The sequence below is a fragment of the Mauremys reevesii genome, linkage group 12, assembly GCF_016161935.1.
Source record: "Mauremys reevesii isolate NIE-2019 linkage group 12, ASM1616193v1, whole genome shotgun sequence".
Taxonomy (NCBI): Eukaryota; Metazoa; Chordata; order Testudines; family Geoemydidae; genus Mauremys; species Mauremys reevesii.
Genome location: NC_052634.1, coordinates 15,946,112 through 15,973,653, shown reverse-complemented (window position 1 = coordinate 15,973,653; position 27,542 = coordinate 15,946,112). Strand labels below are relative to the sequence as shown.

The 27,542-nt window shown below is 46.0% G+C and overlaps 3 protein-coding genes across 18 annotated transcripts in view; 1 reads left to right on the top strand and 2 right to left on the bottom strand.

Moving 5' to 3' along the window:
• EI24 (EI24 autophagy associated transmembrane protein) overlaps window positions 1-2,807 on the bottom strand; it is a 34,737-nt gene extending 31,930 nt beyond the window's left edge. The window contains exon 1 of the mRNA XM_039496186.1: window positions 2,669-2,807. The gene's annotated coding sequence lies outside the window, so the exon portion shown is untranslated. The remainder of the gene's footprint in view (window positions 1-2,668) is intronic.
• Window positions 1,300-26,395, top strand: LOC120375516 (pulmonary surfactant-associated protein C-like). Of its 16 annotated transcripts, none has more exons than XM_039496194.1 (11): window positions 1,300-1,369; window positions 7,381-7,508; window positions 15,884-15,994; window positions 16,590-16,715; window positions 17,445-17,523; window positions 18,225-18,392; window positions 19,625-19,762; window positions 21,025-21,162; window positions 22,653-22,769; window positions 24,550-24,669; window positions 26,213-26,395. In XM_039496194.1, the coding sequence occupies exons 6-11, from the start codon at window positions 18,345-18,347 to the stop codon at window positions 26,294-26,296; spliced, it is 645 nt and encodes a 214-aa protein (XP_039352128.1). In that variant the 5' UTR covers window positions 1,300-1,369; window positions 7,381-7,508; window positions 15,884-15,994; window positions 16,590-16,715; window positions 17,445-17,523; window positions 18,225-18,344; the 3' UTR covers window positions 26,297-26,395. The 16 variants fall into 16 exon arrangements, with proteins under 16 accessions (XP_039352128.1, XP_039352127.1, XP_039352126.1 ...); XM_039496193.1 differs by adding an exon at window positions 13,803-14,066 and having other exon boundaries at window positions 15,884-16,715; XM_039496192.1 differs by adding an exon at window positions 13,803-15,408 and having other exon boundaries at window positions 15,884-16,715.
• LOC120375914 (gastrokine-2-like) lies at window positions 10,784-15,400 on the bottom strand. Its single transcript, XM_039496935.1, has 4 exons — window positions 15,254-15,400; window positions 14,377-14,488; window positions 14,139-14,263; window positions 10,784-10,858 (listed from the first exon to the last, which is right to left on the bottom strand). The coding sequence occupies exons 1-4, from the start codon at window positions 15,398-15,400 to the stop codon at window positions 10,784-10,786; spliced, it is 459 nt and encodes a 152-aa protein (XP_039352869.1).
• Window positions 26,396-27,542: the final 1,147 nt, after the last annotated feature.

Sequence of the window (27,542 nt, the reverse complement as noted above, 5' to 3'; positions counted from 1 at the left end):
CCAGCCCCACATCCACTGGTGCCCTGCAGTTCCCAGGGCAGTAACCCTGCATACCTGCTTTAATGAGGGGGGGGGGGGCAGGGAGCAGCTGGGACCCACACATGTGCACACCCTAGAGTGACCAGACAGCAAGTGTGAAAAATCGGGACGGGGGTGAGGGGTAATAGGAGCCTATATAAGAAAAAGACCCAAAAATTGAGACTGTCCCTGATCACCACCCACACATGTGAAACGGAGCTCATTTCTAGTTCAGCCCCATCTTTTTAAAAAAGAACTTTAGGTAGGGTTAAAATACATCTGTATTTTCCTGGACATGTCAGGCTTTTCGGTTCTTAATCACCTCCTGGGAAAATATGGACGTATGGTAACCCTATTGGTACAAAAAATACATGCTGTCGCACGTCCCTTAAATCAGAACTTTTTATAGGGAACCCGTTGTTAAGATTTTGGCAGCTCATCACTGGAGATAGGTATATCTCCATTAATTTTTGGGAGGGATAGCTCAGTGGTTTGAGCATTGGCCTGCTAAACTCAGGGTTGTGAGTTCAATCCTTGAGGGGGCCACTTAGGGATGTGGGGCAAAAATCAGTACTTGGTCCTGCTAGTGAAGGCAGGGGGCTGGACTCAATGACCTTTCAAGGTCCCTTCCAGTCCTAGGAGATTGGTATCTTCTATTATTATTATTTTTTTTATTTCTTCTGACACATTCACAACGGTTCAGAAATCTTATCTAATGTACCTTCCCCAGAACCACCGTTCTGGTCACTTGTCCCTATTAATGCAACAAGCAAAAAATAATAATACTTAACCATCATTCAAAAGAATGGGCTGCCAATATCAAACTACAGCCTGCAGAATGAAACCAGCTGATTTCTGCTAGGGACCTTCCATCAGATCTCTTAATCTTCTATACATCAAATATGTATCAGAGGCCTGCAAGGCCCTGACCTTGCAATTGGATCTGCAGAGTCAGGCCCCTATGCCTCCACAGAGCCCCACTGAAGTGTACTGGTTTCTGCACAGAGACAGTAGCCCACCTGCATGGAGGCGAGTGCACGATTGGGGCCAAGTCATTTTGATTTTTATTTCCCACTTCAGGAGACACGTAGCCAAGAAACTGAAGCATAACACAACATATGATGATTTATAAGTAGCACTTTCAACAGTCCCTTCTGCATCCAGCCCACCTTCAAACTATTATGAAGTCTGGGCTGGTTATCTTCCCTTGAAAATGTGGTTACTGGTTTTACACCTTTAGAGAGAAAATTAAGGTAGCAATACAGGGTTTTTTTGTTTCAGGTTTGGTCTCGGGTCCCTTCAGTCCAAGCACAAGACCAAGGTCAAGTTCAAAGTTGATGTCAGAATTTGGGTGAGCAAAATTCAATGACTATTCAGTTTTCTGTCACTTCCTCATTCAAAAGCCCATTCACGACTTGGTTGACTGCCTTACAATTAACAACCACTCCAAACTTCCAGCAATTAGAATATATATATCTCACCCTACAAACAGGTTTCCTTATAGAGATTTCAGAGATGGTTAGATACAGTTGCAGTTCACTTTGCAGCAGGTACTAGGATTCTCGGAATGTGGCCCAGAATCCTTTATAACAGAACTATAGCTAGTGTGAAGGATCTGAGCTCCCTGTCTGGGGCTGGAGGAGCCTGCTGCCAATGGCTGAGCATGGTATAAAATGAAATAAAAAGCTCCATCCCCCTCACATATGTCCTAATCACAGTTTTTTTCCCTGACTGAACACTAGAGATTTACAAATAATTCAGTTTTATCAGCCGAGCAGTAAGTGGGAAGGCACAAGAACGCTTTGGCAGGATTGTAGCTATTAAGAGTTCAGTAAACTAGACTGAATGAATGGCTTGTCAACCAGACATACAGTTAATATCTAAATTAGGGTCCCTATCTGTTGTATGCTTTTATTAGTACCATGTAGGAAGAAAAGACCCTAAAGATCATACCATCTGACAGACATGGTAGGGCACAACTCCTGCCTGTGCAGGGAGAAAGGTATTAATGTCCTCCCTGACATACACTCCCAGAGAGAAAGCGCTGCTTTGTCCAACCTGGCCCAACAGAGACCCAAATTGTGACTCATGTTCAGGGTTCCTAGAAATCCATTTGCCACAGAAAAACGTGCAATTTGCATCTTTACAGAGAATCTTTAGTTTTTACATTTTGTGAAAAAATAAAAACATATACAGCAGAACTCCATTTAACTGAGCCTCCGTTATCCAGGGCTGACAACCCAGGACCCGCTGCCCAGAGCTGAAGCTCTCCGGATTATCCAAATTTTTGATTATCCAATCCGGCCCCTGTCCTAATTAGATCAGATAAATGGAGTTCCACTGTATTCTGGCTACGGAAACAAAAGTTCAACATTTCATTTTAATCGTGGGAAAATTTAGATGTTTATGCTTTTTTAATCAGAGAATTTGGAGGGGGGTGTTAATCACGGGAAACTAGGATCCCTGCTCATGTTTCACCCAGCACCCACCTGCATGCAAGGGGAAGAGTCCCCTACCATATTTTCAACACACAGGCATGTGCCCTTGCTCTGCCTTACACACAACCTGTCCCCATCAGAGTCCCAATGTTTTCAGCCCCCAGAACCAGGCATTTCCCACTCTGCCTCCCTCTCTGCAGGCTGTGACTTACCTCCTGGGGCTCCCCAGCGGGCCTTCACTGGGGTCTCCACGCCTGTCAGTGTGTTAAGTGCTGGGATTAATTCCTTGTACAGGTCCAAAACAAAGCAGCTCCCCTGTCCCAGGCCCTGGACATCTCTGCACAGAGCATGTCTCTCAGGAGCACACTGGGAAGTGTAGTTCCTAACCTCTCCTGCAATGTAAAACAGAAATAATATGAGTCGGCTACAGAGCCAGATGGATACGCAGAGCTGTCTGGGAAATGTAGTTCTCGACGGTCCAGATGACAGGCTCTTTCGCAGCATCCTCTGAGTTTCTGGGAAATGGAGTTTAATGTCTAATTAATAATAACTGATGTTATTTTTAAAGCCCAAATGTCCTCATATCACCCTCTGTGTTGCGACACACTTAAAGGGCAAAGGCAACTTAAATTTGTGCCCAACAGTTAAACACTGTAAACGCAAACTTTTATAAAAGCGAAGACCAGTAGCTATGTTTGCACAATTTTTTTTCAGTTCCAAAGAAAACAGCTGGTTTTAAACAAATGACCCTTCCTCTTTAGTATTTGCAACTCACATTCAGCTGTCAGCACCTGAAAGTGACGTTGACCATAAGTGAAAAAAGGGAAGCTGATTCGGTGTAGGGTGACCAGACAGCAACTGTGAAAAAATAGGATGGAGTGAGGGGTAATAGGCACCTATATAAGAAAAAGTCCCCAAAAACGGGACTGTCCCTTTAAAAATGGGACATCTGGTCACCCTATTCGGTTGGTTTCCATTTTGCAAACTGGAAGTCACGCAGAAAGTAAACAAACAGCACAAATAGGGACCAGCACTTTGGGGTTTTAAAATTCTTTCACTTCTGATCATCTGAGGTGTTATTAATACAAACAAATAAATGTATTTCCTTGCAACATATATTTTTGTTACTTTAAAACTATAATAGAATAAAGGTGAGATTGGGAGAGGGAATCCAATGTGAAACAGAATGTAGACATTCCAAAATAAATATAACAGTAATAATACTTTGCATAGCTCAGAGGCCTCCACTTGAGGATCTCAAAACATGCTGCTGAATTTGGCCTCACAGCACTTGAGTGAGGTACCTACATATTGCCATAAATCAGCTTCTTGGTTGTCATGATTTAGCTGTCAATAATCTCAATTAATCCAGGACTGCCCCTGGTTGTTTAAACCTGTTCTTGGAAAGGCCAGTGTAGCGAGTCGGTGTGGCTCCCCTCCCGCCCAGCAGAGGGTGCTCCCTCCCAGAAGCCCAGCTGGGCTGAGCCACCACTTCCTGTCCCCGCCCCCCGGAAGTCAAGGGGCGGGACAGGCTCAGTCAGGAGCCAGCCACCGCCGCGAGCAGGCGTGCGGCGGGAGCTCCAGACTGGGAACCCTCCAGGACCGATGAGGAACCCGCGGAACTTCCCGGGATCGGAACCCGGCAGCCGCTAGGACTTCCTCCCCGCCCTGCTGTTATCACTTCCAGCAGGAGTTGCGGACCTGCCCCAAACCCTGGTCCTGCAGACCCCATGCTGATGGACTGGTCCGAACTCAAATGGAATGTAGCCTGGGTGTCAGGCTATAGGCACCGAGGTGCCCATGTCGGTGTGTTTTGGTCAGGACCCCACTGACCAGCGGCAGTGTTAGCTGCTACTAGGGCCCCGGGCTGGGACACAGTGGAGTGGGTGGGCCTGTGTCCCCCCTGCCACCCCACTCACGGGTGGCAGTCTCCCCCTCACCCCAGCGCAGACAGAGACGACTGCACTAAGCTGAGTTGCTGTCATTGCCCAGCTCCTGACACCAGGACCTGAGTCATGTGGACTATGGTTTGTTGCCCCGCCCTGACCAGAGGATCTGGGCTTACTGACTTTGTAGTTGCTCAGCTCCTGAGGCAAGGACCTGAGCCCTAAACTGGGCTTCTATAGAACTGCTGTTACCCAGCCCCCTGCTCCAGAGGGCCTGGGCTTCTATAGAACTGCTGTTACCCAGCCCCCTGCTCCAGAGGGCCTGGGCTTCTATAGAACTGCTGTTACCCAGCCCCCTGCTCCAGAGGGCCTGGGCTTATATAGAACTGCTATTGTGCTGCCCCGCCCTGATTGAGGGCCTGGGCTTACACTGATTGACTGTGTGCCTGGTGTTCAGCCCCTGCCAGAGGATCTGAACCTGTGAACCTTCACAGGGGGCCTGAAGGCGCTGAGACTGATTGTTGTTCAGCCCCCTGACCCAGAGGGCCTGACTCCTGAGACGGTGCTAACCCTGACTTCTTGCCGCCCACCAGTTCCTCCCGCCAGCTGGAGGGTTGAGCCCCGACCACCAGCTTACAGCCAGTCTCCGCCAATGTCCTGCCTCCCCGTTTCAGCACACAGGAAGCTCGCCTCCAGCTGGCTGGGAGCGCTCTCCCTAGTGTTGCTCATCTGTCCTCACCACCTGGCTTGCTAGTGTGGAGCTGGGGTGGAACACTCAGCTGGCCAACTGCAGGGATGTCAGCTGGACCAGCTCCCCCAGTGACTGGGGGAAGAGAATAGGAGGGTTGCAGGGTGAATGGTCTATCTCCCCTCCTTCTTCCCCCTGCCGGGAAAGGGTGACAACACAGAGAGACAACTGGGGAGAAGCCCCCGGGTCTGGAATGCCCCATTCCCAAATGAGGGAAGGAGGCAAAGAAAGGAGCAGTGAGAGCTCCTCTCCTCCCTGGCCAAGGAGCAAAGAGGAGAAGTTGGAAGGTGCACAAAGCCCCTTCCTCCAGGAGCCCTGGGCAACCTCAGGGGCTTGGCTTGTTTCCATAATTAGCCACGGGAAGCCCCCTGAAATGCAGGCAGCCCTGAGCTAATGTGGGGATGTGACAGATCCCAGGGGGCTCCTTCCCACTTCCTATCAGTGCTTGGGGATGCTATTGTGGCAATTCCAGAAATGGGGGCACCGATAAGCTCTGGGTTTATCTTTCCTGACAGAAAAACACAGAGTGGAGTCCTGGGTCCCTTGGAGTGGACACAGAGCCATGGGGATGATACAGGGACCCTACGAACATATCCAGGTGTCAGGCTGCTCTGCTGGGAGAGCCAAGAGCACTCACCTTTCAAGTCATGGGATCACAGAGGTTAGGGAAGGAAAATGCCAACCCAGTCAGACCTGGGGGCCCAGAGCAGGACTGGCCCCTACAGTCCAGCTGTGAATGTGCCGACCCAGTGTTAGGACTCCCACCCCTTCCCTCTGGGAATGTCCCCATGGATTCCCCTGCTGAGCAGATCTCACTGACTGGAAATGTTTCAGAGACCCACTGTCAGCATTTCCCCATTTAACTCCTCCTGGGGCCCCTTTGCCAGGTCTGCCAAGTGTCCCTCACGCATAGGCAGCCCCACACTGCTCTTCATGGCCTTCACCCACCCCACATGGCTGCAGGGATTCCTCTGCAGTAGCTTCCCCCACCTGCTGTGCAGACTGACCTCCCCTCTCCTTGTTCCCCCAGCTGGTGCCCAGCCATTAGGGAGGCAGGAAGAAGGACATAATAACGGCCCTAGTGGGTCAGACCAATGGTTCGTCTAGCTCAGTATCATGTCTTCCAACAGTGGCCAATGCCAGGTGCTTCAGAAGGAGTGAACAGTACAGGGCAATTATCAAGGGAGTGCTCTGCTGCTGAAAGCACCATCTTTCGCAACACCAAGGCCCAGTATTTTGGGGCTCCTAGTTCCAGAGTCCCAATTAAATTCCAGTTGAGTAATTACTTCCTCTCCGCTCTCACAAGCAAAGTAGTTTCGTTCCTGAATGGGAGACCTGCAAGGACAACCCACGATGCTGCAGGCAGGTGTATTGAGAGCTCGCTAGGTGGCACTCTTCTCTCACAGGGAGGATTGAACCAATGCTTCAGTAAGGTAGCAGGCACATTGCTGATCGGAGTAGATTTGGGAGGGCCACTGATCTCATTCTCCAGCTCCATATGCCCATACCCCCATGTTCATACCCCCATGCTCGCCAGGCTCCATTTAAATAACAGATGACAGTTTCGGGGGAGGATTTAGCTGCCACCAGCCTCCTGCTGAAGGAAAAGTGGGGCCCATCAACTGACGCTGGGCCATACTTAGTTACCAACATTTGAACCTGTGTGCCGAGACAGTTCTGCAGGGCCCTGCACGGTGAGGGATACTCTTCCTTTCCCTCCAGTTATTTAACTAGAGAATCCAGACTAGCCGGAAATATTAATATCATGTAAGTGCTCAAAACAGCCACCACATCATTTTGTCTTCAATGTGGAGCTCTAGGATGCCTGCCAGGAAAAGCGAATAAAGAAGAGGAGAAGAAATAAATTCAGTCCCTTCTCCAACCCAGATATTATTTGCTCTTTCCCTCTTCCCTTTCCTTATTCTCTTTTTCTTTTCTTCCCTCTCCAGTTCATTCTATGCACCTCCATGCAAATTATGTACTTTTTTATTTATTTATTAGCAGATCCAATAAATTGCTCCCAAAACATTTTTGTAGCGCTAACTTTACAATTTCACCAAGAACAGGCATGGTGCACATGCATTCCAATGCATAAACTGGCCTTCAGAAGACCATACACTAGGGAGGTGTCTGACTAGTACAGCAGCAGTTTAACGATTTCCCTCTCCAGTATTCCCAGAAAGTCCTCAATCTCTGAGGTTCCGTGGTGAGGGATGATTCTTTCCCACCAAACTCCAGGAAATTCCACTGGGTTTACTAGATAAATATCCTTTTTCCTTCTTGCCCATAGAACTCTGACTTGATGGGTCAGCTTTTCTGATGTTACCCACACTTTCTGGAGCCAGTCACTAGATACAGAGGAAGTCACATCTCTTCCACCACCTTGCAATTGTGATTCTTGCTGAAAATCACATACAGGTAATTGGTTCTTTGTAGTTCTTATACAGCGCAGAATTGCGGGGGGAGAGACTCTGCCAGGTTATCTGATAATTGGTAACCCATTGTTTCCTCAATGGAGTCTCCAATCGCTTTACAAAATATCCTCATTTTTATACAGGTCCACCATGTGTGGAGAAATCTGCCTGTTTCTTTAAAGTCTTTCAGGCATTTGCCCATCTCCATACCAGAGATGCATTTAAGTTTAAGGTGGGTTAAGTACCATTGGTAGAGGATTTTAACATAGTTTTCTTTTATGAGTGTGCATATTGAGGTACAGGAACCGCTGTTCCAAATACTTTGCCAATCCTCGTTCTTGATCTCCATATCCAAGTCTGCATTCCACCTTTTTATGAACATGTGTTTTTTCGCCAAGAAACAACTTAAAATATCTTTATACAAGGTGGAACATAGACCCTTGTGTTTTATAGGTGTGACAAGTAATTTTTCAAAGACTGTTAATTTTATGCTTAGGTTTGGTTTCTAAGAGGATGGATTGAAAAATGTCTCCGTTGCATGTATTGGTGCAACAGAACTTTAGCATCTTTTGCAAGCTGTTCAATCTCCTCAAAGAATCTAAATGTAGCTTCTCTGAATTACTGGCCCAATCTCATAATACCGATATGCTCCCAGGCTTTAACGTTTCCCAGAGTTTTATTAGAGTTGCATTCTGTGATAACTGCTGTGGGCGTTAGATGTGATATGGAGGGGCTTAGTTTTTGTAAGTGTGATCCCACACCTCTATTGTTGCCCTCATAAAAAAGTGGCTAGATATTATTTTTGCCTTAGAGAGTTTCTTTATGCAAAGAATCCTGTGGAGTTTGATTATAGGACAATGTGTCTGTTTTACCACTATCCAGTGTTGACTAGAGCTTGGAAGTATCCAACACAGCAAATTTCCCATTTGGCTTGCCCAATAATAATGTTTATTATTTGGCAGCACCAGTCCCCCACTTTTACCAAGATCTCTGGCGGCTGGCCTGTTTGACCCTTGGCTTCTTGTGTCCCCAAATTAATTTATCATCTTCAGCAAGTTTCTATGAGATGATGATGTATTGCACCCTCACAAAGTTGTGTGTGTGCGGATGCTGTAGAAATGTGAGACAATTAACAGTGCTAGCGAGGAGACGCCAGCAGGGCCGGAAGATGAGGAGAACCCAGCAGCACTGGGAGAAGGAGTCTCTCAGGAGGAGAGCCCAGCAGCCATACTGCTTTGGTTTGTAATGACATGTGATCACAGGCTATGGGACAGCTGGGGCTGTACTTGGATGGGAGACCTCCAGGAAAAGCCCTGGTGCTGTAGGAAGTGGTGTTGGTGACACAGTAGGTGGCTTTCTGAGTTAACGGCAGGGAGGGGTGGGGTGCTGTGCTGATGAAGATGCCATTTTCCAAATAAAATGCAGAACCAAGACCCAGGACAACTATCACAATTACAGGTACGATAGGGCTTCTCAGAGTTGTACTGCCAGCCATGCCCACCTGTCCAGATTCCAGCATGGGTAGCTCCATGCAGACCCTCCTCCACTCTCTCTGTGTTTTCAAGTGTGCATAGAGATCCTTTTACACTTCTGGTCCTAAGTTGTCATGCAACTCCTTTGTGGTTTTATCCTCTGCCACATTCCACCCCAGACATGGCTGAATTTTAGTTGTGGAGGAAGGGAGTTTTGTGTTTACTATGTACAGTCTATAAAGTGCTTTGGGATCATTAAGGGTACTGGGGCTATAGAAATCTGAGATATGTTCTTACTGTTATCGCTAATAGTCCCAGGAAACGAGGGCCCAACCCGGCCAGGAGGAGAGGAGCCGAAAGCCCAGGCCCTCGAAGAAAGGGGACCAGTGAACATAACTAAGGAGCCCAGAGAGGAACGATTAGAGTGAACCTGTGACCTTCAGTCCAACACATTTTGCTGCAGTCTCTGTTAAGTTTGTAGGATGATTCTGGGTTCTGCCTTGTGCTGACTAAGGACAAAATGATAGGCTGAGAAGTATTTTGTAGTATCTCCTATTAGGATGCCCTCAGCTGCCCCTGGCCCACTGGGTAGCAGGGGAGGGGGAGACCCCCAAACAGCTTCCTTCCCAGTGAAACCCCCTGGCTCACAGTGAAGTTACATACACATGAAGCAGCAACACCCGCGCCTGACTCCACCTCCTCACATGGTCACTCGACTAGCCCAGGCTGGGATACAGTGTCCTAGTGTGGACAGGGTATATATGATAGGTCAATAACTCCTTTCTGTGTTTGATTTCATGGTGCTGCACCCACTTGCTCTCTCCTGGACTCCACTGCCTTTCCCCATTTAGCTTTCCCCTCCATGGGCCCCAAATCGCTTTCCGTCTCTCCTTCCCCAGCAGTGTTAATGTGAGGGGGGGGAACCAGCTGGCTGCTTCGTTGCGTGGTCCTCTACTCCAGTGTTCAGCATGGTGTGGGACAGGCATTCATGCAGAGTGCAGGAGCCCCAAGACCTGAGCAGTCCTGCAAAGCAAACCTGACCATGCTGGAGACCTGCTGCTCAGGATCTAAACAGGAGGCAGCATGCTTTGTTCCATCAGAAACATGAGGCTGTCAGCGCCGTGATCTAACCCATTGTGTTTGGCACAAAGAAATCGCCTTGACGTTTCCATTGTGCTGCCCCAGACACTGCAGCATGAATTTGTCACCGTGCCACCCAGCTGTGGCTTGAGAACGACGGCGTTTACTGACAGAGCGGTGCTCGTGAAAGCAAACCTCTTGTCCATCCATGGACACATGGGTACCACTATGGAATGGAACAAGCCTGGGGTGATAGCCTCATCCTTATCCCCCTCCTGTCCCGGCAGTGCCTTAGAGCTCCATCAGTGCGAAGGGAACACAATGGGATTTTTATCATTACTACTTACTGAGTATCAGAGGGGTAGCCGTGTTTGTCTGGATCTGTAAAAGCAGCAAAGAATCCTGTGGCACCTTATAGTCTGTTAGTCTACAAGGTGCCACAGGATTCTTTGCTGCTTTTACTTACTGAGTGCTGCACATAGCATAATCTCTGCTCCATGGAGTTTACAGTCTAAGCTAGACTCAGCAACTCATGCTAGACAAACAAGTGACATTTCAAAGCAATATGGAGATTTTATTTTTTAAATTGATGATGGGTTAGGCAAGAATTTTTATAAGGGCTAATTTTCATAGCAAATTTCAAACTGAATTTCAACTTTGGCTCATAGAAACACTACAGGCTGCACAGAGTGAACGTTGCAAAAAATGCAACAGACTTTTAGTGGGTTTAAAAATTATAGCAAACACTAAATATTAAGATCCCCACACAGATGCTCCATCCACGCTGCTCTTTCCGCATGTTCTGGAAAATGAAAGAGAAACAATTTTGCTATTGGCACCTGCTTTGCCGTCCTCAGCTGCTCCATTTTAGCACCACGAGTGGGTGTAAGAGCAGGTTTCAGTATTAATCATCTATGTTAGTGAACGTCCATACTGAACTTGCAATTCCATAATGTATCAGCCAGGACTGGCTCCAGGCACCAGCAAGCAAGCACGTGCTTGGGGTGGCACAATTCCAGGGGGGGCATTTCGGCCATTCTTTTTTTTTTTTTTTTGCTTGGGCAGTTGCGCTCTCAGAGCTTGGGGCGGCAAATTTTTTGCTTGGGGCTGCAAAAAAACCTAGAGCCGGACCTGGTATCAGCTGGGGGATGGTGAAATGTAATTTTCTGGTATTTGCTATGGATGAGAGGAGCCAACACTCTTGGGTGAGAAACTCCAAACCTTGGGGGGAGGGGGAATATTTCCCATTTACCCCCAGCCACAATGTGAATTGTGGGCAAAACTGTGAATATCCCAGCATGGCCCATTGGAAAAAGCTGAGACAGTCAACCAATGAATTTAGTCTGGGTACCACCAGAGTGCAGTAGATTCAGAGCCAGCCAGGCATCTGAATCGAATGAAGAAGCCAAGGTTTCCAAAGTTTGTTAGTGAGCAGCTTTAGCTGTTCCAACCCCTAGGTGCTCCTGGTACAGATGTCCTTAACGTACTGAGGATAAGCTTTTCAAATCAGCATCAGGCTGATTTTCCATGCCTTCCCTTCAATGAACAGAAGTTGTATGGCTCAGTCCCCTGCACTGCTTTGGAAAGGCCAACCCTAAGACCCCCCCAGGGATATTCGATAGCGCCTGCTACCTGCCTTTGGCCCACTTTTTAAGTTACAAGCTTCTAACTGTGATACACTGGTCAGTATGTATATCTTCCAAGTGAATACAGAGGTGGAGGAGATACTCTCCAGTGGTTTAGCATGTTTCACATGCACATTCCTAGCTTGGTTGCCTTCAGATAGCTACCACAGAATACAAATGAGCAAGGAGTACAGCGGTTTGGTTTGGCTCAGTGACTGTGGCCTCTTAGTAGGATGAGTGATAAAAGAAGAGCATGGTCCTAGGAATCAGCTGTCTGCCCCAAACCATTTAGTGTCCGTCTCCATTACGAAAGTGGCTGTTAAAGGGATGTCCATTCAATGAATATAACATAGTCAAGAATGTTTAAAATAAACCCTTCTCCATTTTGAATCCCTCCTCCTCACACCAGCAGAAAGCCATTCCCTTCTCCATTGCAGTGGGGTGACCCCGCTGAAGCCAAAGGTGTCTGAGGATGGATCAGCCAGGGTGGCTTGAAGTCAATGAGAGGAGAATTTGACCTGGAATTTGTCACAGGGCCTTGACTCAGCTGGAGTGCTGTTCTGGTCTATGGTTAACAGCTCCAGCAACTGAATGGCCCTCTCCAGGCCATGAAGGTCAGATGACTGAGGTGAGGCACATGGGAAGATCATAGAAGATTTTACCCCAGTTCCCTAAATGGCCCCCTCAAGGACTGAACTCACAACCCTGGGTTTAGCAGGCCAATGCTCAAACCACTGAGCTGTCCCTCCCCAGCGCTCAGGAGACCTGCTTTAAGTTCCTGGCCCTGGCCCATTTTCTGTGTGAGCTCAGGTGAGTCACAATTTATCTGGCCTCAGCTCCCGCTTTGCTAAATGAGGGTAATAATCCTTCCTGCCGTCCAGAGGCGCTGTGAGGGGACTGTGAGGAGCTCCGCTACTGCAGAAATGGAGCTGTATGAGCGGCAGGGTAGGAAGAACTCCCGCCTTTGTTGTTGCTGATCAGCTGTTTTCTGCGGGGCTGGGCTAACAGGGCTGCAGGATGTTGGTTTACACTGGGGAGGCCCTTTGAATAAAGAAAAGCTGGGAACTTGGGGCCGCATTCTGCTCTCAGAGAAGTGCAGAGCTTGGGCCTGATTCCTCTGTCACACCCATTTTACCCCAATGGAGAGACTCCTGATTTATATAATCGTCAGAGGAGAATCGGAGCAGTGATTTCAGCTGGAACTCCGTGTGTGAGGGCAGGGTTTGGCTCTAATTATTCTGCATTAAACTGACGTGTAGAATTAGTGGAAATCAGAGATCATGCTAAAATGCTCATATGAATTAACTCTCCCAACAAATACTCCATTCTCAGATGAGACGTGTTCGCCATTCCCAGCCCGAAGCATTGTGTTTCCAGCTGCAGCCTCACCTCACTTTCAGCCAGCCAGTGGCTTTCCCAGCTCTTTACAGGGCTTCACGGCTCAGCCTTTAGAAGTGAATAGTTTGTGAGAGCCGACTTGCCACTGCAGCTCTGTGTTAAAAGGAAAAGAAACAGCAACCAGCAATCCTTGGAACAGCACCTCTGTGCTGAATGAGCTGGAGAGGTCTTAAGTGATGGAATTAAATAATGATAACGGTAAAGCCCCAGGGCTTTTGTGTGTAAGACTCTTTGGATCATTCCAAAGAGACCAGGATTGGTCTAAATCATCTTCATCATCATGGGAAATCCCCAAGGGATGTGGTATCCTTCCTTGCAGATCAAGTGCCATTCAGATTGATCTAGCTAGGTCCTTAACCAGGGGCGGCTCCAGGCACCAACATGCCAAGCGCCTGCCTGGGGCAGCAAGCCGCGGGGGGCACTCTGCTGGTTGCTGTGAGGGCGGCAGGCAGGCTGCCTTCAGCGGTATGCCTGCGGAGGGTCCGCTGGTCCCATGGCTTCGGCGGACATCCCGCAGGCGTGCCACTGAAGGCAGCCTGCCTGCCGTGCTTGGGGCGGCAAAATACCTAGAGCCGCCCCTGTCCTTAACACGGTTAGATTGGAAGTTCAGTGCCTGTCCATCATGAGCAAGATTTTGGCACCCACATGATTATCAACTGTGGACCACTGAGTTGTTCTAAACGGTTTATGTTTATCCACCACTTGTTATCTTTCACTCTACAGAAAGGAAGAGTTACGGTATTCTCTGGGCAAGTGTCCCCTGTGGAGTCCTACCTCCAGAATGTGCTGTGTACTGACCACCCAAGTGGGAGAGTCACTGTGAGGTTAGAAGAAAACAATCGGGAAGATGGCAGACCAGTCCTGAAGATTCTTCTCCCCCATGGGTCTAGCCTTTTTTGCTGAAATTTCCCCATGCTGCTGGGAGTTATTGCCTGAGATCACAAGATGGGTATGGGCGCAGTGACTCCATCCTTTCCTGAACTCATGGTACGTCATGCTGTCCCTGCACTACACAACCCTCTTTAAGAGCACGCAAAGTTCTAAACAGAGGGCTCTTACTTCAGCCCAGTAGATGGGAACGTTGCTGCAGAGAATGTTCAGTGTCATTCCTAGCGCTCTGTAGTCGGCCAGTTGCCCCTCGCAGTAGCTGTAGGACAAGCTGTCGTCTCCTGGGACCTGCTGGGAAACAAGATGTTTATATTGGTAATAGCAAAAAGAGGGATAAAGTTACCAAAGGCATTGGAGGCACCACTCAGCAGAGACATCTGGGGCCTTTCACACTGCTCCTCTCACTGCATGGTGAAGTTCTCGATTCTCTGGGTAATTTCAGCCAGGCTGGGCATGGCAACCTTATCCATCTTCACAACCAAACACTTCCTTCTGTCCTGAACCCAAAAGCCAATGAGCCTCTGGAAGCCAATGGGGAAAGAGCTTTGCGACAAGTCACAGAACACTCAGGCATTTGCTGCATAAATCAAGAGCAAAGCAGTGAATATAAAATAGGTCGCTCCAAACCCAGAATACCGTGTGCCAGCTAGGAGAACAGATTTGTGTGCATCAGGCACCATGGCTGGCACTGCCCTTGCAATTACTGTCAGCCACAGATTTGTTAGCTGGCTTAGATTTATTGCCAATGTATTTTCATTTAGTGTTCATGTACCTAGAACATTTTGTAAGGTGCATCATAGGCAGTGAGTTAATGAATGAAACAAATGTAACAGATGGCAGTGCGCTCCTCCATTTCTGGCCATTACAAGCAGAACAGAGTTGGTCATAAAAAGCTGGATGCAAAGGACATGGGGACGGTTGTCTTCAACTAGAAGTATTTTAATTCTGGATCTGCTCTTGATGGAAATCTTCATGGAGAAGTGGAGTTTCCTAAAGCCAAACCAGAAGTCGCTTATTCAGAAGAGAAATCCCTGTGAAAAGCACAACATTTTAGACTCTATTGCTTGAGCTAAAGAACCAGGTCTATTAGTTTAAAGGCAGTAGCAGACTCATGAACCTTAATATGTGATCTAGCCACTACAGACAAAGCACCACATTACGTAAGCTCTTGTTCTGTTTATTGTCCTGACTTGCCTCGGTGCCAATCCACTGCAAGGCTTTTGACACCCAGCACTCCGAGATCCCATTTACTCTTTCAAGTCAGCCTGAACATCTGTGGGACTCACATGTTTATAGTCGCACACGACTGAGCTTCTGTTGCCCTGGATGTGAAAGCCAGCCACTTTCTCCTGGCTGCTCACCACCATCGTCTGCTGAATCACTTCCCCATTGCTTCTGCTGCTGGTGGTTTGGATAATCTGCAGGAGACACATCACACACGGTGAAATTATTTCAGTGGACTCTAAGCTGCCTGCAGTACCAGCCTTTGAGGCTGATGTTTTCAGATACAGGAGTGATACCATTTATACAAATAGGATGACCATACTCAGTAGATTATAAGCTTTGTAATGATACCTTACAAGAGACCTTTTGCATAAAGCATATTTTAGTTACATTGTATTCACACTCATCAGCATACTTTCATAAAATCATACAGAGTGCAACAATCACACCTATCCCACCTTAAAGTCAGACATACATTTGTGGTACAGGGATGGGCCGGAAAGAGTGTAACAAAACAGGTGAATTTCTTCACACGTGGTTGTCCTATCCAAAAGCTGGGACAGTTTTGGAAGGAGATTGGGGATGCCGTTAAGAAGATTGTGGGTTGCCATCTGTTGGATAACTTTTGGGGGGGGGTTGTTGAATTTTCCCCAAAATTCAGTGTATAAGCTGAACTGATTACCTTTTGTTAGTTGCAGCAAGAATCACAATCATGAGGTACTGGAAGCGACGTGACTACCCTAAATCAACTGATTGATTTCAAACAGCGTGGGAAACACCAACTGGAAAAGCTGACCCATCAAGTCAGTGTTCTACAGGGAAGAAGGAAAAAAGGATAATTAGCTAGATACCTGGTGGAATTTGCTGGAAAAGAATCATCCCCTGCCATGCAACATAGGAGACTGAGGATTTTGAATACCAAGGAAGGGAGAAATTGTTAAACTGTTACCTTACTAGTCAGATCTCACCCTAGTTTTATGAAATCCTGAAGGCCAGCTTATGCACTGAAATGTTTGTACATCAAGCTGCTTCTGGGAATTCTAAAGTTAGCCCCATAAAAATGTTTCTGCAACAATTTATTGGCTCTACTAATAAAAAAAAAAGGAAGGAATTTGCATGGAGGTACATAGAATGAGTTGGAGACGGAAGAAGAGAAAAAGGAGATAAGGAAAGGGAGAGAGAAAGAGCAAATAATTTCTGGGTTGAAGGACTGATTGAATTTATTCCTGCCCCTCTCCTTTATTCTCTTTCCCCGGCAGGCATCCCAGGAGAAATGGGAAAGGATGTGGTGGCTGTTTTGAGCACTTATGTAATATTAAAGATTTCCAGCTAGTTTACTATGCGGAAAGAAAGGCAGAGGACCCCCAGCATGCAGGACCCTGGCTTATCTCTCAACAGGTTCAAATACTGGTAACTAAGTGTGGTCCCAGCATAAGCTGATGGGCTCCACTCTTCCTGCTGTAGGAGGCTGGTGGCAGCTAAAAGCATCCCCCAGCCTGTAACCTGTTAGTTACACTGAGTCAGGTAAGCATGGGGGTATGGGCCTTGTTTATGCAGGATGGAGTCACTGGACCCATTCATGTCCTGTATTCTCAGAGAAAGGTGACAGCACTGTGCTGAAATGGAAGTAAAAGGCCCGTGCCATTGGGGAGGAGGGTCCACTGGGCCCTTCTCTCTTCTCACTCCAAATTGGTAGGTACTCAGCACTCACTGGCAGCCAAGCTCCCCCGACTCTACTTCACCCCCCAGCACCTCTCCCCCACTGGAGCCCCCCTGATCACTCCTCCCCTGCCCTCCCAGCACCTCCTGCGTACTGCAAACAGCTGTTTTGCGGAATGCAGGTCAGCTTTGGGGAGGAGCAGGGATGGGGTGCACTCAGGGAATGGGGCATGAAGAGGCAGGGTGGGGTGGACCAGGAGCGGGGCAGAGGCTTCAGGGAAGGGGTGGACTGCGGGTGTTGGGGGGCCGACCGGGGCGGGAAGATGCAGGGCGGGGCAGGGTCTGGTGGAGGGGGTGGATTGAGCACCCCCTTGGGTAGAGGAGAAGTCAGTGCCTATGGCCTACATCATTTGTTCCCAGATGTATACATTACTTTTAGTTAGATTAAAACATATATTGTTTGCTTATGCCCAGTTTATCAAGTGATCCAAATTGCTCTGTATTACTGATCTGTCTTCTTCCTTATTTATCACTCACACAATTTTTTTCTCACCTGCAAACTTTATCAGTGACGGCTTTTTGTTTTCTTCCAAGTCATTGAGAAAAATGTTGAACAGCATCGGGCCAAAAACATATCTCTGTGGAACCCCACTAGAAACATACCCACTCAACGGTGAGTCCCCATTTACAATGACATTTTAAGACCTAGCAGTCAGCCAGCTTTGAATTCATTTAATATGTGGCATGTTCATTTTATATCATATAGCTTTGTTTAATCAAAATGTTGTGCGGTACCAAGTCAAACTTGATATCTTTTCATTCACATTAGAAGTTAGTTGACATATACCCAGGTTGACATACATATTTTCCATATACCCATGTTGGTTGGTATTAACTATATTACCCTTCTTTAATTCTTCATTAATCAAGTCCTGTAGCAGCTGCTTCATTATTTTGCATTATTTTGACTTCAGAATTGATGTCAGCCTATAATCACCTGGGTCATTCCATTTGGCCGTTTTAAATATTGACACCATATTAGCTTTCTTGCAATCTTCTGGAACTAATTTAGGAAGGCTGGCTTTAGTGGACCTGAGAAGCTCAATTCAGACTGATTGGACCAAGGGGGAACCAATCCCTATGTTAAAGACCCCTCCTGGACAATACCCTGCCAGAAGCCTCCTCTCCTTTAAACACACATTTTAAAGTTCAGCAGAACTTATGTCCAAAATGTGATTCCAGCTGAATTTTTAAAACCTTCCCAGTTCCCAGACAAGAGATGATTTTATGAGGCCCTGTTAGTAATAAATTTGATAGTTTTATAATGGTTTGTTTCTATTATCACGTTTGGACAATCATGAAAAATTCCTGCAGCAATAACAAGGAAGTTCAGGGCTTTAAAAATCATACTGGGAAAAAGAACACTGGATCCCTGGACCCTTTATAAAAGCATGGGCTGGCTCCTGAGAGGGAAAACAGTTGTGGACAGAAAAGATGGATTGCAAAAGTACTACCGAGCTCACCATGCCTGCTCAGCCACCTGTAAGTAACATGTAATTTTTGCAGTGCTTAGAAGGAATTGGATATCCCCTGTTTGGTAGCGTGTGTCTTCCTGAAGTATTTAATCAATGCCTGTTAGCTAGTGATTTGATCAAACAAGGAGTTATGCGCAGAGTGTAGTTGTCTCAGATGAATCAGCTTGATGTCAGACACCTAGATTGGATAGGAGACTGAAGTCTGTCCCCCGGCCATGTTTTTAAACAGCCTGCATTCAGCATGATTCTCAGAAAGGAAGAAAGTACATTCCCCAGTTAATATCTCCCAATTGCTAAACCAGGACAATGGTATTTACCTTTACTGGGAGGGCAGGGGGAGGAGGGAGAATCTTGTCCTTAGGCTTAGAGAAGATGGTTTGGGGCCAGCTCTGTCCAGAGGTCCAGGTGGTGGGTAGATCAATACAGGTGGGTGGCGAGAGAACAGGTGGGGAGAATGAGAGGGTCCATGGGGAGCAGCTGGGGGAAGTTTGCGCTGAAGCAAACTGCGAACATTTCAATGTATGGATTAAATCTAAGATGCCCTTCACAATGGTAGGGAAGAGCCTTGGCAGCATGTCAGCTCAGGGAGGTGAGGCAGATGGCTGAAATGGTGACTTACACATTTTAGACATGGTTTTTAAAATTGAATATTTAAAAATGCATGATTTAAATGAGGGCTGGTTTTCACCGGTACCCACACATTCTAAATATCGTCTCTAGAAATTAAACCTTAACATTTAAATACTTTTCTATAAAGTACACCACTGCCTTCGGTCAGCATGCAGCCCAATCTGGCCTGGGGAAGCCCTTGGCATGCACACCCAGAAGATGCTTATCTTGACTGAATGCACAACCCATTGTATGTTCTGACTTGAGTTTCGCGCAATTTAACGTGAGGCTAGAGAACATACTTCAAATTCAGCTCTGCAAACGATGTTTTTTGGGGGGAGGAATGTTTGGTTTTTGCTTTTGCTACCTCTCTCCAGTTTTATTCTCCTCGTTTACGGCCTAATCCTTTAAAACTTTACTCACATTGCTAGTATTTACTCATTAACGTAGTCCCGCCAAAGTCAGCTGAACTAGTGTGATTGAGAACTACTTATCTGAATAAGGGTTTGCAAGATCAAACCATTTAGTCAAGACTTTACCAGGAAAAGTCTCCTATTTCTGATGTTATCACCCCCAGACACACTTTGTAAATGGGAATTATCAATAACACGGGACAGTTATTTCTTTCAGGTTTACAGCTCCATGCCCAAAGTGAGCACAACCCAACAAAGAATCATCCTTGCCTCAGTCATGGTGATTCTCCTGGGCTTCTTCATAGTTGCCGGCACTTTGGTGGGAGTTTACCTGACCCAAAAACACACAGAAAAGGTGAGTAGAGCAGCCAGTGGGAAGCCTGTGCCATCACTCTAGCTTGTGCAACATGCCTCCGGCAATTTCAGCCACAAACTGTTCTCTGAGATATCAGGCCTGGCACAAACATGCATTTCTGTCCCTAATGCACATTTACCAGTCCTATCAATAATTCTTAAATGCAAAGTTTTCGCCTTACCAGCTCAAACTGTCCATTTCAGACAGCATGACAGCATGATCTAGAAATCATCGTGACATCAAGGCACTATTCTTAAACTCAGGTTTATAAACCTCAAAAGGTGTCTGAAAGGGCTCTGATATATATTCATATCAAAGCAAGGATGTCTCCAATTTATCCCTCGTAGGTGATTTAGCAATGGGTTCCTTGCCATTTGCATGTGTCATTCTAATCAGCCAGCACTGTTTATACAGATCAGGCCTTTATAGCGGTTCTTGATTGTAGTAAGTGTTTTAGCAGAGTTAAGAAATGAACTAAGGTAAATCCAGCTCAGTGCCTGGGGAATTTAGCCATGCAAATTTCCATTCACAGTAAGAGTGGGCAGCCTGGTGCACCACTTTGAAAACTCACCCCCTATTGGCACAATTAGCCCTCTGATGCGGTCATAGCTCCTGCTGAACTCAACAGAAACCCTGTCGGCACAGAGGGTGAAATCTGGCTTCCGGATATAATTTTGCAATATTTGCCTCTGGGGGTCTTTGTTATTTTTATTCTTGTATTTGTGTGAAATACACTGGGCCAAACTCTACCCTTGGATGCACATGCAGGATCAGATTGTGTCACTCAAGTGCCTACTTAATGAACCGGCATTATCAGCAGCCTTTAAAAAAAGCTGATTGTGTATCTCCGTTCTATACATGGGTGGACTCCCAGCTGCCTCAGGGTATGTCTACACAGCAAAGAAAAACCTGCAGCTGCCCTATGTCAACTGACACAGCTCCTAGGGCTTGGGCTACAGAGCTGTTTCATTGCAGTATAGACTTCTTGGGCTCTGGGCCTCTCCCACACCACAGGGTCCTAGAGTCTGGACTCCAGCCCAAGCCCAGAAGTCTACACAGTAATGAAACAGCCTTGCAGCTCGAGCCCGCAAACCTGAGTTGACTGGCAAGGGCCAGCCATGGATTTTTCTTTGCTGTGTAGACATACCCATAGCCTCTGAGGTATATCTGGAATGGCTCTTGGCTCACTGCACTTCCACACTTCCCTGACGAATATGCTAGGTCTACGGATGGTATTTCATACCCTGAAATATTTCTTTGAGGTCCTTGACATGGTCATCCAGGGAAACAAGGGGGAAGAGGAAGAGCAGACGGCCATGGTAAATGAACGGGAGAACGTGGCCGCTTTCCACATCAAAAGAAAGAAATCCACAGCCACTGTTGTGTACAACTATAACCAAGTAAGTGCAAGCAAATGGGCTGGAAGAGCTGGATTGTACTGGAAAGAGGACAAGGTTGATTTCAGATAATCAACAAACCAGGGCCACTTCTGCTTATGCCAAGAAAGTTCTGCCTTTTCCACTGTGTTCCAGGAATTACAGCAGAGGACCACGATCTTTGCCAATCTGGTCTCTGATCAGGCCTCCCATTAGAATAAGTTCTTCCAGACTACTGTGCAGGAGACAGTAGGTTTTACTTAGGCAGGGAGACCAGGTGGGGCTGGCCCATTCCGTTATTAGTGAACCTATCCTTGGAGCGTGCATGATAAATGGTACAAACAACATTTGGAAAGATCATTAAGTGGTCCGCCGAGACCCTCAGCAATTTTCAAGTGGTCCGTGGAAAACAAAGTTTGAGAACCACTGGTCTGATCCAAGTCACTAGGATGTTCTGTACCTGCCAGAGCAGGAGGTAGCCTCTCTCTAACTAATTTTAAACTTTACTGAGCTGAAAATTACACCATCGCTCCTTATCTGAATGGCCCCAGATGGAGGCAGAAATGCTGGATAGACCAATGTTAAACTAAACACCAGTTCATCTAGTTGGCAGACTGCGGTTCAGAGAGAGCTAAACATAAGTTTGAAATTATTCTAAAACATACATCCAGAGTTTTATATTTCATTTTGAATTTTTAAGAATGAGACAGTTTTTAAAAAATCATTATTTTTTGCTCAAAAATAAACTACTATAAATGAAAAGGACTCTCCTTTTCACTGAAGATCTGATATTTTCAAAAGGTACAAATTTCAAATTCCCTTTCAGATGAAAACCAGTTGCTGTTAAGACACTTAGGGCCAGATTCTTGACCCCACTAAGGCAAAGTGGGCAATCCAGCCCCCTGATCCTTTGTGTAAGGGGGAATTAGCAGGTGGACTAAACCATAGTGGCTCTTCTCCCCCACGCTCAAGTGCCTGGTGTATGGAGAAGAGTTCCCAGAAGAAAAGGGTAGGGATGGGGTATTCCTAAACCTCAGTCATCCCCAGCTGCCTGAGTGGACCCTTGGAACTGTGGGGCTAGGTATAATTTAGTGCAGCATCCAGGTTGCTCTAATGCCAGAAGTTCCAAGATTAGAGGAATGTAAAGATGTCTTCAAGCTATCTTTACCTCTCTGCTGCTCCTGTGCTGAACAGAAAATGTAGCCCTTAAAGTTTAGAATTTGACTATTCCACAAACACCCACTGAAATTCTAGGTTGTGAAATGGCCCAAAAGAAGAATGGATGACAGCGTTTGCAGTAAACTCTGTGAAAACTTTTCATAACCTTTGCACAGCTTCTCTGCTGGGGGCATAAGCAAGACCAGCCCAGGCATCTCTACTGGGGAAATAACAAACAACTTCTATACGAGCTTTTACCCAGGGAAACGTCACAGGTTATCTTGTTGGTCAGTGAACACTTGGAATTTTATTTCTTGCAAGTGCCTCATACTGATGTTTTGGATGTTTGCTTGTAGGGTCTAATAGGTCTCAGAATCACCAACAGTAAAAAATGTTTTGTGCTGAAGATGGATAAACTCAACATACCAAGCTTGGATGAAATTTCCAGAGATCTCCCACATTTTAACGCCAAAGTAAGGTTCTCAAGTCTGGGCTTTTATCACATTCTTGTATTACTTACTTGTAGACTTTGATTGAAAGCAACAAATTTTAAACCTGGGGTGCCAAACTCCTGACCTACTTAATGTATTTATCCAGCCTCTCTGAAAGAATCAGATTCGGTAGTATATAAGATTTCATATTTTAAAGTTATATTTCTAGCCCATATGGCTTGAAAATAAACTTTCAAAATGTAATAACACTCTCATAGACTGAAGCCGCTCTAAGAGAGAGATAAACTGCTCCAAATTCATCTTGGTGGGTAGTTAACCCTGAAGCCTAATGATCATCTAGGGACAATTTCCAAGTAACCTAAGTGTACAAATTTAGCTAATTTGTGCTCACAATTATATAGGGATACTAAATAACTGCATGTACAAATGACCAAATAAATGAAGGGAGGAAATGTACCTGGCATCATTTTCCCCACCGAGTAATACTGAATGCAACAGTAACTAGAATATAAGGTTCATATTCTATCCTCAATCATTTGCAAGCCTCCTAGGGACGGCAGTGGCCAATCTGATTTGGATCCTTAGCACTAACTTCATAGACCCAGTCCACAATCCATAACTTAAATTGTACTCTGGCCCTCTCCGAGTTGGACACCCTATTTTAGAACCCACCTTTCCCCTGAAAGTGAGTTTCTGAATTACAGTTGGATACATTGATCTCCCCAGGCAGCTGGTGGAATGGCCAGTGCCATACTCTCTAGGATGGCTCTGAATGACACTACCTGTTTGCTATATAGGGCTCAAATCAGAAACTCAAGATAGCTGTCTACAAATGTGCTTTCAAAGGCGTTTTCCCATTAAATACAGGCTGTATTCAGCAGGATGTTAAAGAACTGCTGCACTCTCTGCTGTTACCAAGAGATTCTGCTCTTGGCATACTTGGATACAAAATTCTCTCACCTCAGCCTCTTAGGGTACATCTACACTGTGTTTTAAAACCTGTGGCAGTGAGTGTCAGAGCCTGGGTCTACAGATTTGGGCTTGCATTGCAGCGCTAACAACAGCAGTATAGATGTTGCGGCTCAGGCTCTGAAACCCATCCTCATTCCCAGGCTTCAGAGCCTGAGCCCGAACGTCTTCACTGCTGCTTTCAGTACTGTAGCACAAGCCCTGTGAGCCCGAGTCTGTAGACTCAGGCTTTGAGACTCGCTGCCATGGGTTTTAAAATGCAGCACAGGCATGCCCTTACTTTCATGGCCCTTTCATGTCCCCTCCCTCTGACAGAACCGAGGGATAATGTTAGAGATGGATTATTTGAACTGCAGTCCCTGGGAACCCAGTGATGTCTGACTTCGGGGGTGGGAGAGGGGAGCTGGATGAGTCTCATAGGACTCACAATGGTGTCAATCATTCACCAAGGTTCCGCTGACAGTTCAATAGATTACTTCTCATTTTAAAAAAAATGTACAAAACTGATGGAGGCACCTGTCCTGCCCTGCAGGGGAAGGTATCCCCTGGTAGCTGGGAACACTAGATCAAATTGCTGAAGCCCAGATGAGTGGCAGCCCAATGTTCTGCATTTGGCTGGATGTCATGGTCCTGGGTGTGAAAGACAGTTCTTGTGACTTTGAGAGAGATTTACTTCTAGCTAACGAAACTGTGCTCCACAGCTGCTATAGGAAAGCTACAGAACATTTCCATTGACTAGAGCTCTACTTGGTTTCTTGCTTGCTGGTATCAAGCACCAGTGCCTTGCACCTTGCTCATATGAAGGGCTAGACTGTGGCAACTTCTCTTCCAGCAGGTCGCTGGAGACAAAATGTCTTACAACTTCACAGAGGCGGAACCGGCTGACCGCACTACACTAGGAACAACTCTGAATATTCTCTGCAGCGACCTCCCCATCTACTGGGCTCTGCCTGTGAGTGTTAGTTTCCTTTTCATTTGAGATTCATTTGGAAAGGAGCAAAAGCCTAAGTCAAAACTTTCCTATCTGAGTCAATCAATGCGACTTCCCTCCTTCCCCGACTTGCTATGCATGCAGCTTCCGGGGCATTTCAGTGGAGTCAGAAAAGGAGATAATTCCATCTCTGAAGCCAAAGTGGAAGAACGTATCACACCCTAACCTGCCACTGTTAAGCAGAATGTTATGATTTGGGGGTTCAGTACACGCAGTGCCTGGACATTCACTCTGCAACATCATCACGTCATAACCTATCTGATTCAAACCTGTCTCAGGAAAGAAGGTGCTCTCTTGTTCAACTAGTACTTTCTTTCCACCCATACCCCACGGGTAGGTGCACAAAGCATGGGTGGAAAGAAAGTACTAGCTGAACAAGAGAGCACCTTCTTTCCTGAGACAGGTTTGAAGCCTAAGTCAAAACTCCTCTGAGCTGGTGTCACAAGGTGATGATGTTTGTGTCATAAGGTTAACATGCTCCTGTAGCAACACAGTTGATGGGAAGTGGGGCATCACCACACCATGTGGCTAGAACCAGAATCCAACCCTACTCCGGAGTCAAAAGTTTAATTCTGTACTGCACATAACACCTTGGCTTTGAAGCAGTGGGTATAAGTGAGTTGAATATGACTAAAGCAAAGCCTCACGTGGACTGACATTTTGGGAGAGTCGCATCATTTATCCAGAGCAGAAAGGGCTCAGTGAGGAGCCTGGATAGCCCAGGACGCGGATAAGAAGCTGATCTAGGGTGGATGGCCTGCTCAATCATAATTTTGATAGGGGTTCCATCTAGTAAGACTCAAAGGGTATGAAAATCATCCTAATTTGCCAAGGGAGCTGATGCAAAATCATAGTACAAGACTGGGAGGTATGAAGACAGCAGTAAGATAATCAAAGACTGAAGTCTCATTCTCAGTAGGCAGGATGAATAGGCCTTAAAGGGAGGTGAATTAGACATTTGGAGAGTGAATGATTTGCATCTGGTGGGTTAGAGTTGCTCCACCCCATTATTTTTGTGACTTGTTCTTGCAAGTTATTAAAAGCATCCCACATTTTCTTTGGGGCCAATATGTTTCTTTGCCCTGCCCTGGCTATGTAATAGAATACCACACTCAACCACACCAATGATGTGATCACTATCCAGCAGGTCAAGGTTTAAAAGATGGTAATGCTAGGCTGTGATTCAGACATTGGATTTCAGTTTGCATCCAAACTACTTAACCTCCCTGCTTCTGGATCAGAGTATGAGGAATGGGTTTGGTATTCATCCAATAGATCACATGTAACACTTCTTGTCACTATCTTACCTTGAAAGCACAATCTTGAAAATAAGTTTTGTGACTCACCCCACACATTTGTTTTTTGAAAGGTAGTCAGGTTTAATGTTGTTTATGATAATTCAGCCATGCTCCATCACTTAATATAAATAACCAGGTAGAGCAAAATGGAAACAGTTGGTAGGAGTTCTTTGAGTTTCTGAGTTTTTCCTTTGTTTCGCCCCCAGCGCAAGATCCAAGGAAACCGCAGCAGTTCTGCTCCTCTTGGCTCCCCATGGTGTTTCTTTGGCTCTTTGTGTTTGTGCTTTTGATCTGAAATCTCAAGTTACTGTGTGAATTATGCCTACTCGTCGGGACAGACCGCAGAGTCTTGGATGAGGCAAGCATCAGAATAAAACCAATTTTTAGAACTTTTTGTACTGGGTTTATACATCAGATCCCCCATGTGTTTCAGAAAACCCTTCACAACTGGACAATGCCATCCTGCAATACGTAGATCAGATACTGCTTCCAAAACTTTGACACAAACATTTTGGAGACCGTAGGAAATAAGATTACTGCAAAATAGGGAAAAACAAATTGAGTATGAGAGGTAATAAGCAGGAAATCAACACTCTCTAGAGAGGAATGCCCCATAGCCCTGAAGACTTCATCATCAGTTTCTATAAAACTGACATCTGACATCAAACCATACAAGAAAAATTCACCAAAGTTTTTGAGAGATTAAACAAAGCAAAAAACTACTTCTGTCCCCAAGAAACATAGCGAAGCTCATTAAGGCTCAGAATCATAACTGTCCCCAGACGAGGAAGACTTTCAGTTTTCTGCAGACCAATATCCATCATTAACAATCTGAAGGCAGCACTATTTGTCTAATGCAGGAGAAACTATCTCCAGTATTGCAAACTCCACCCCATTATAGATTTTGGCATCTGAAGGACAAGCTCTCACTCCTTCAGAGAAGCTCCTTCATTCCTATGATTTTCAGGACTGTCCTGAGGCAACAGCAGCTCTTCTCTAACTGCCCTCCCTTCCCCACCTCCAGCTAACCCCAGCCATTATCGTCTGCCCATGATCTGCCACTTTTCTACCCAGGGTTGTAGGAGGTGCGGGAAGAGCTACTGGATTTCTGGCAGAGATGTGGGACACGGGGGAGTCAGGGAAGTGCTGCTTTTTCAAAACACAGGGGGGTTCATACTACTACTATTAGGAAGAGATTATTTTCAAACCTACAGTCATCTCTCAGACAGAACGAGGGGAAGAGGCAAGCATCCTGAATATCTTAAAATAAGTTTCTTAAGTTCCTAATTTATACTGTTTTTAAATATTTAAGGAACATATCACAGTAAAAAAAAAAAAAAAAAAAAAAAAAAAAAAGGCTTTTCATCTTCCTGAGAAAAATCAGACTAGAAGACTAAGGAAGACACTTTAGTTCTAGTATGATGAGTAAGACTACATTTTTAAATATTCAACAAATGTCATTCGTAGGATTTGTTTAAAATGATTTCATTGTTCATGTTGCTGTTTGCAAGGACAAGGTTGCATATAGTTACTTAG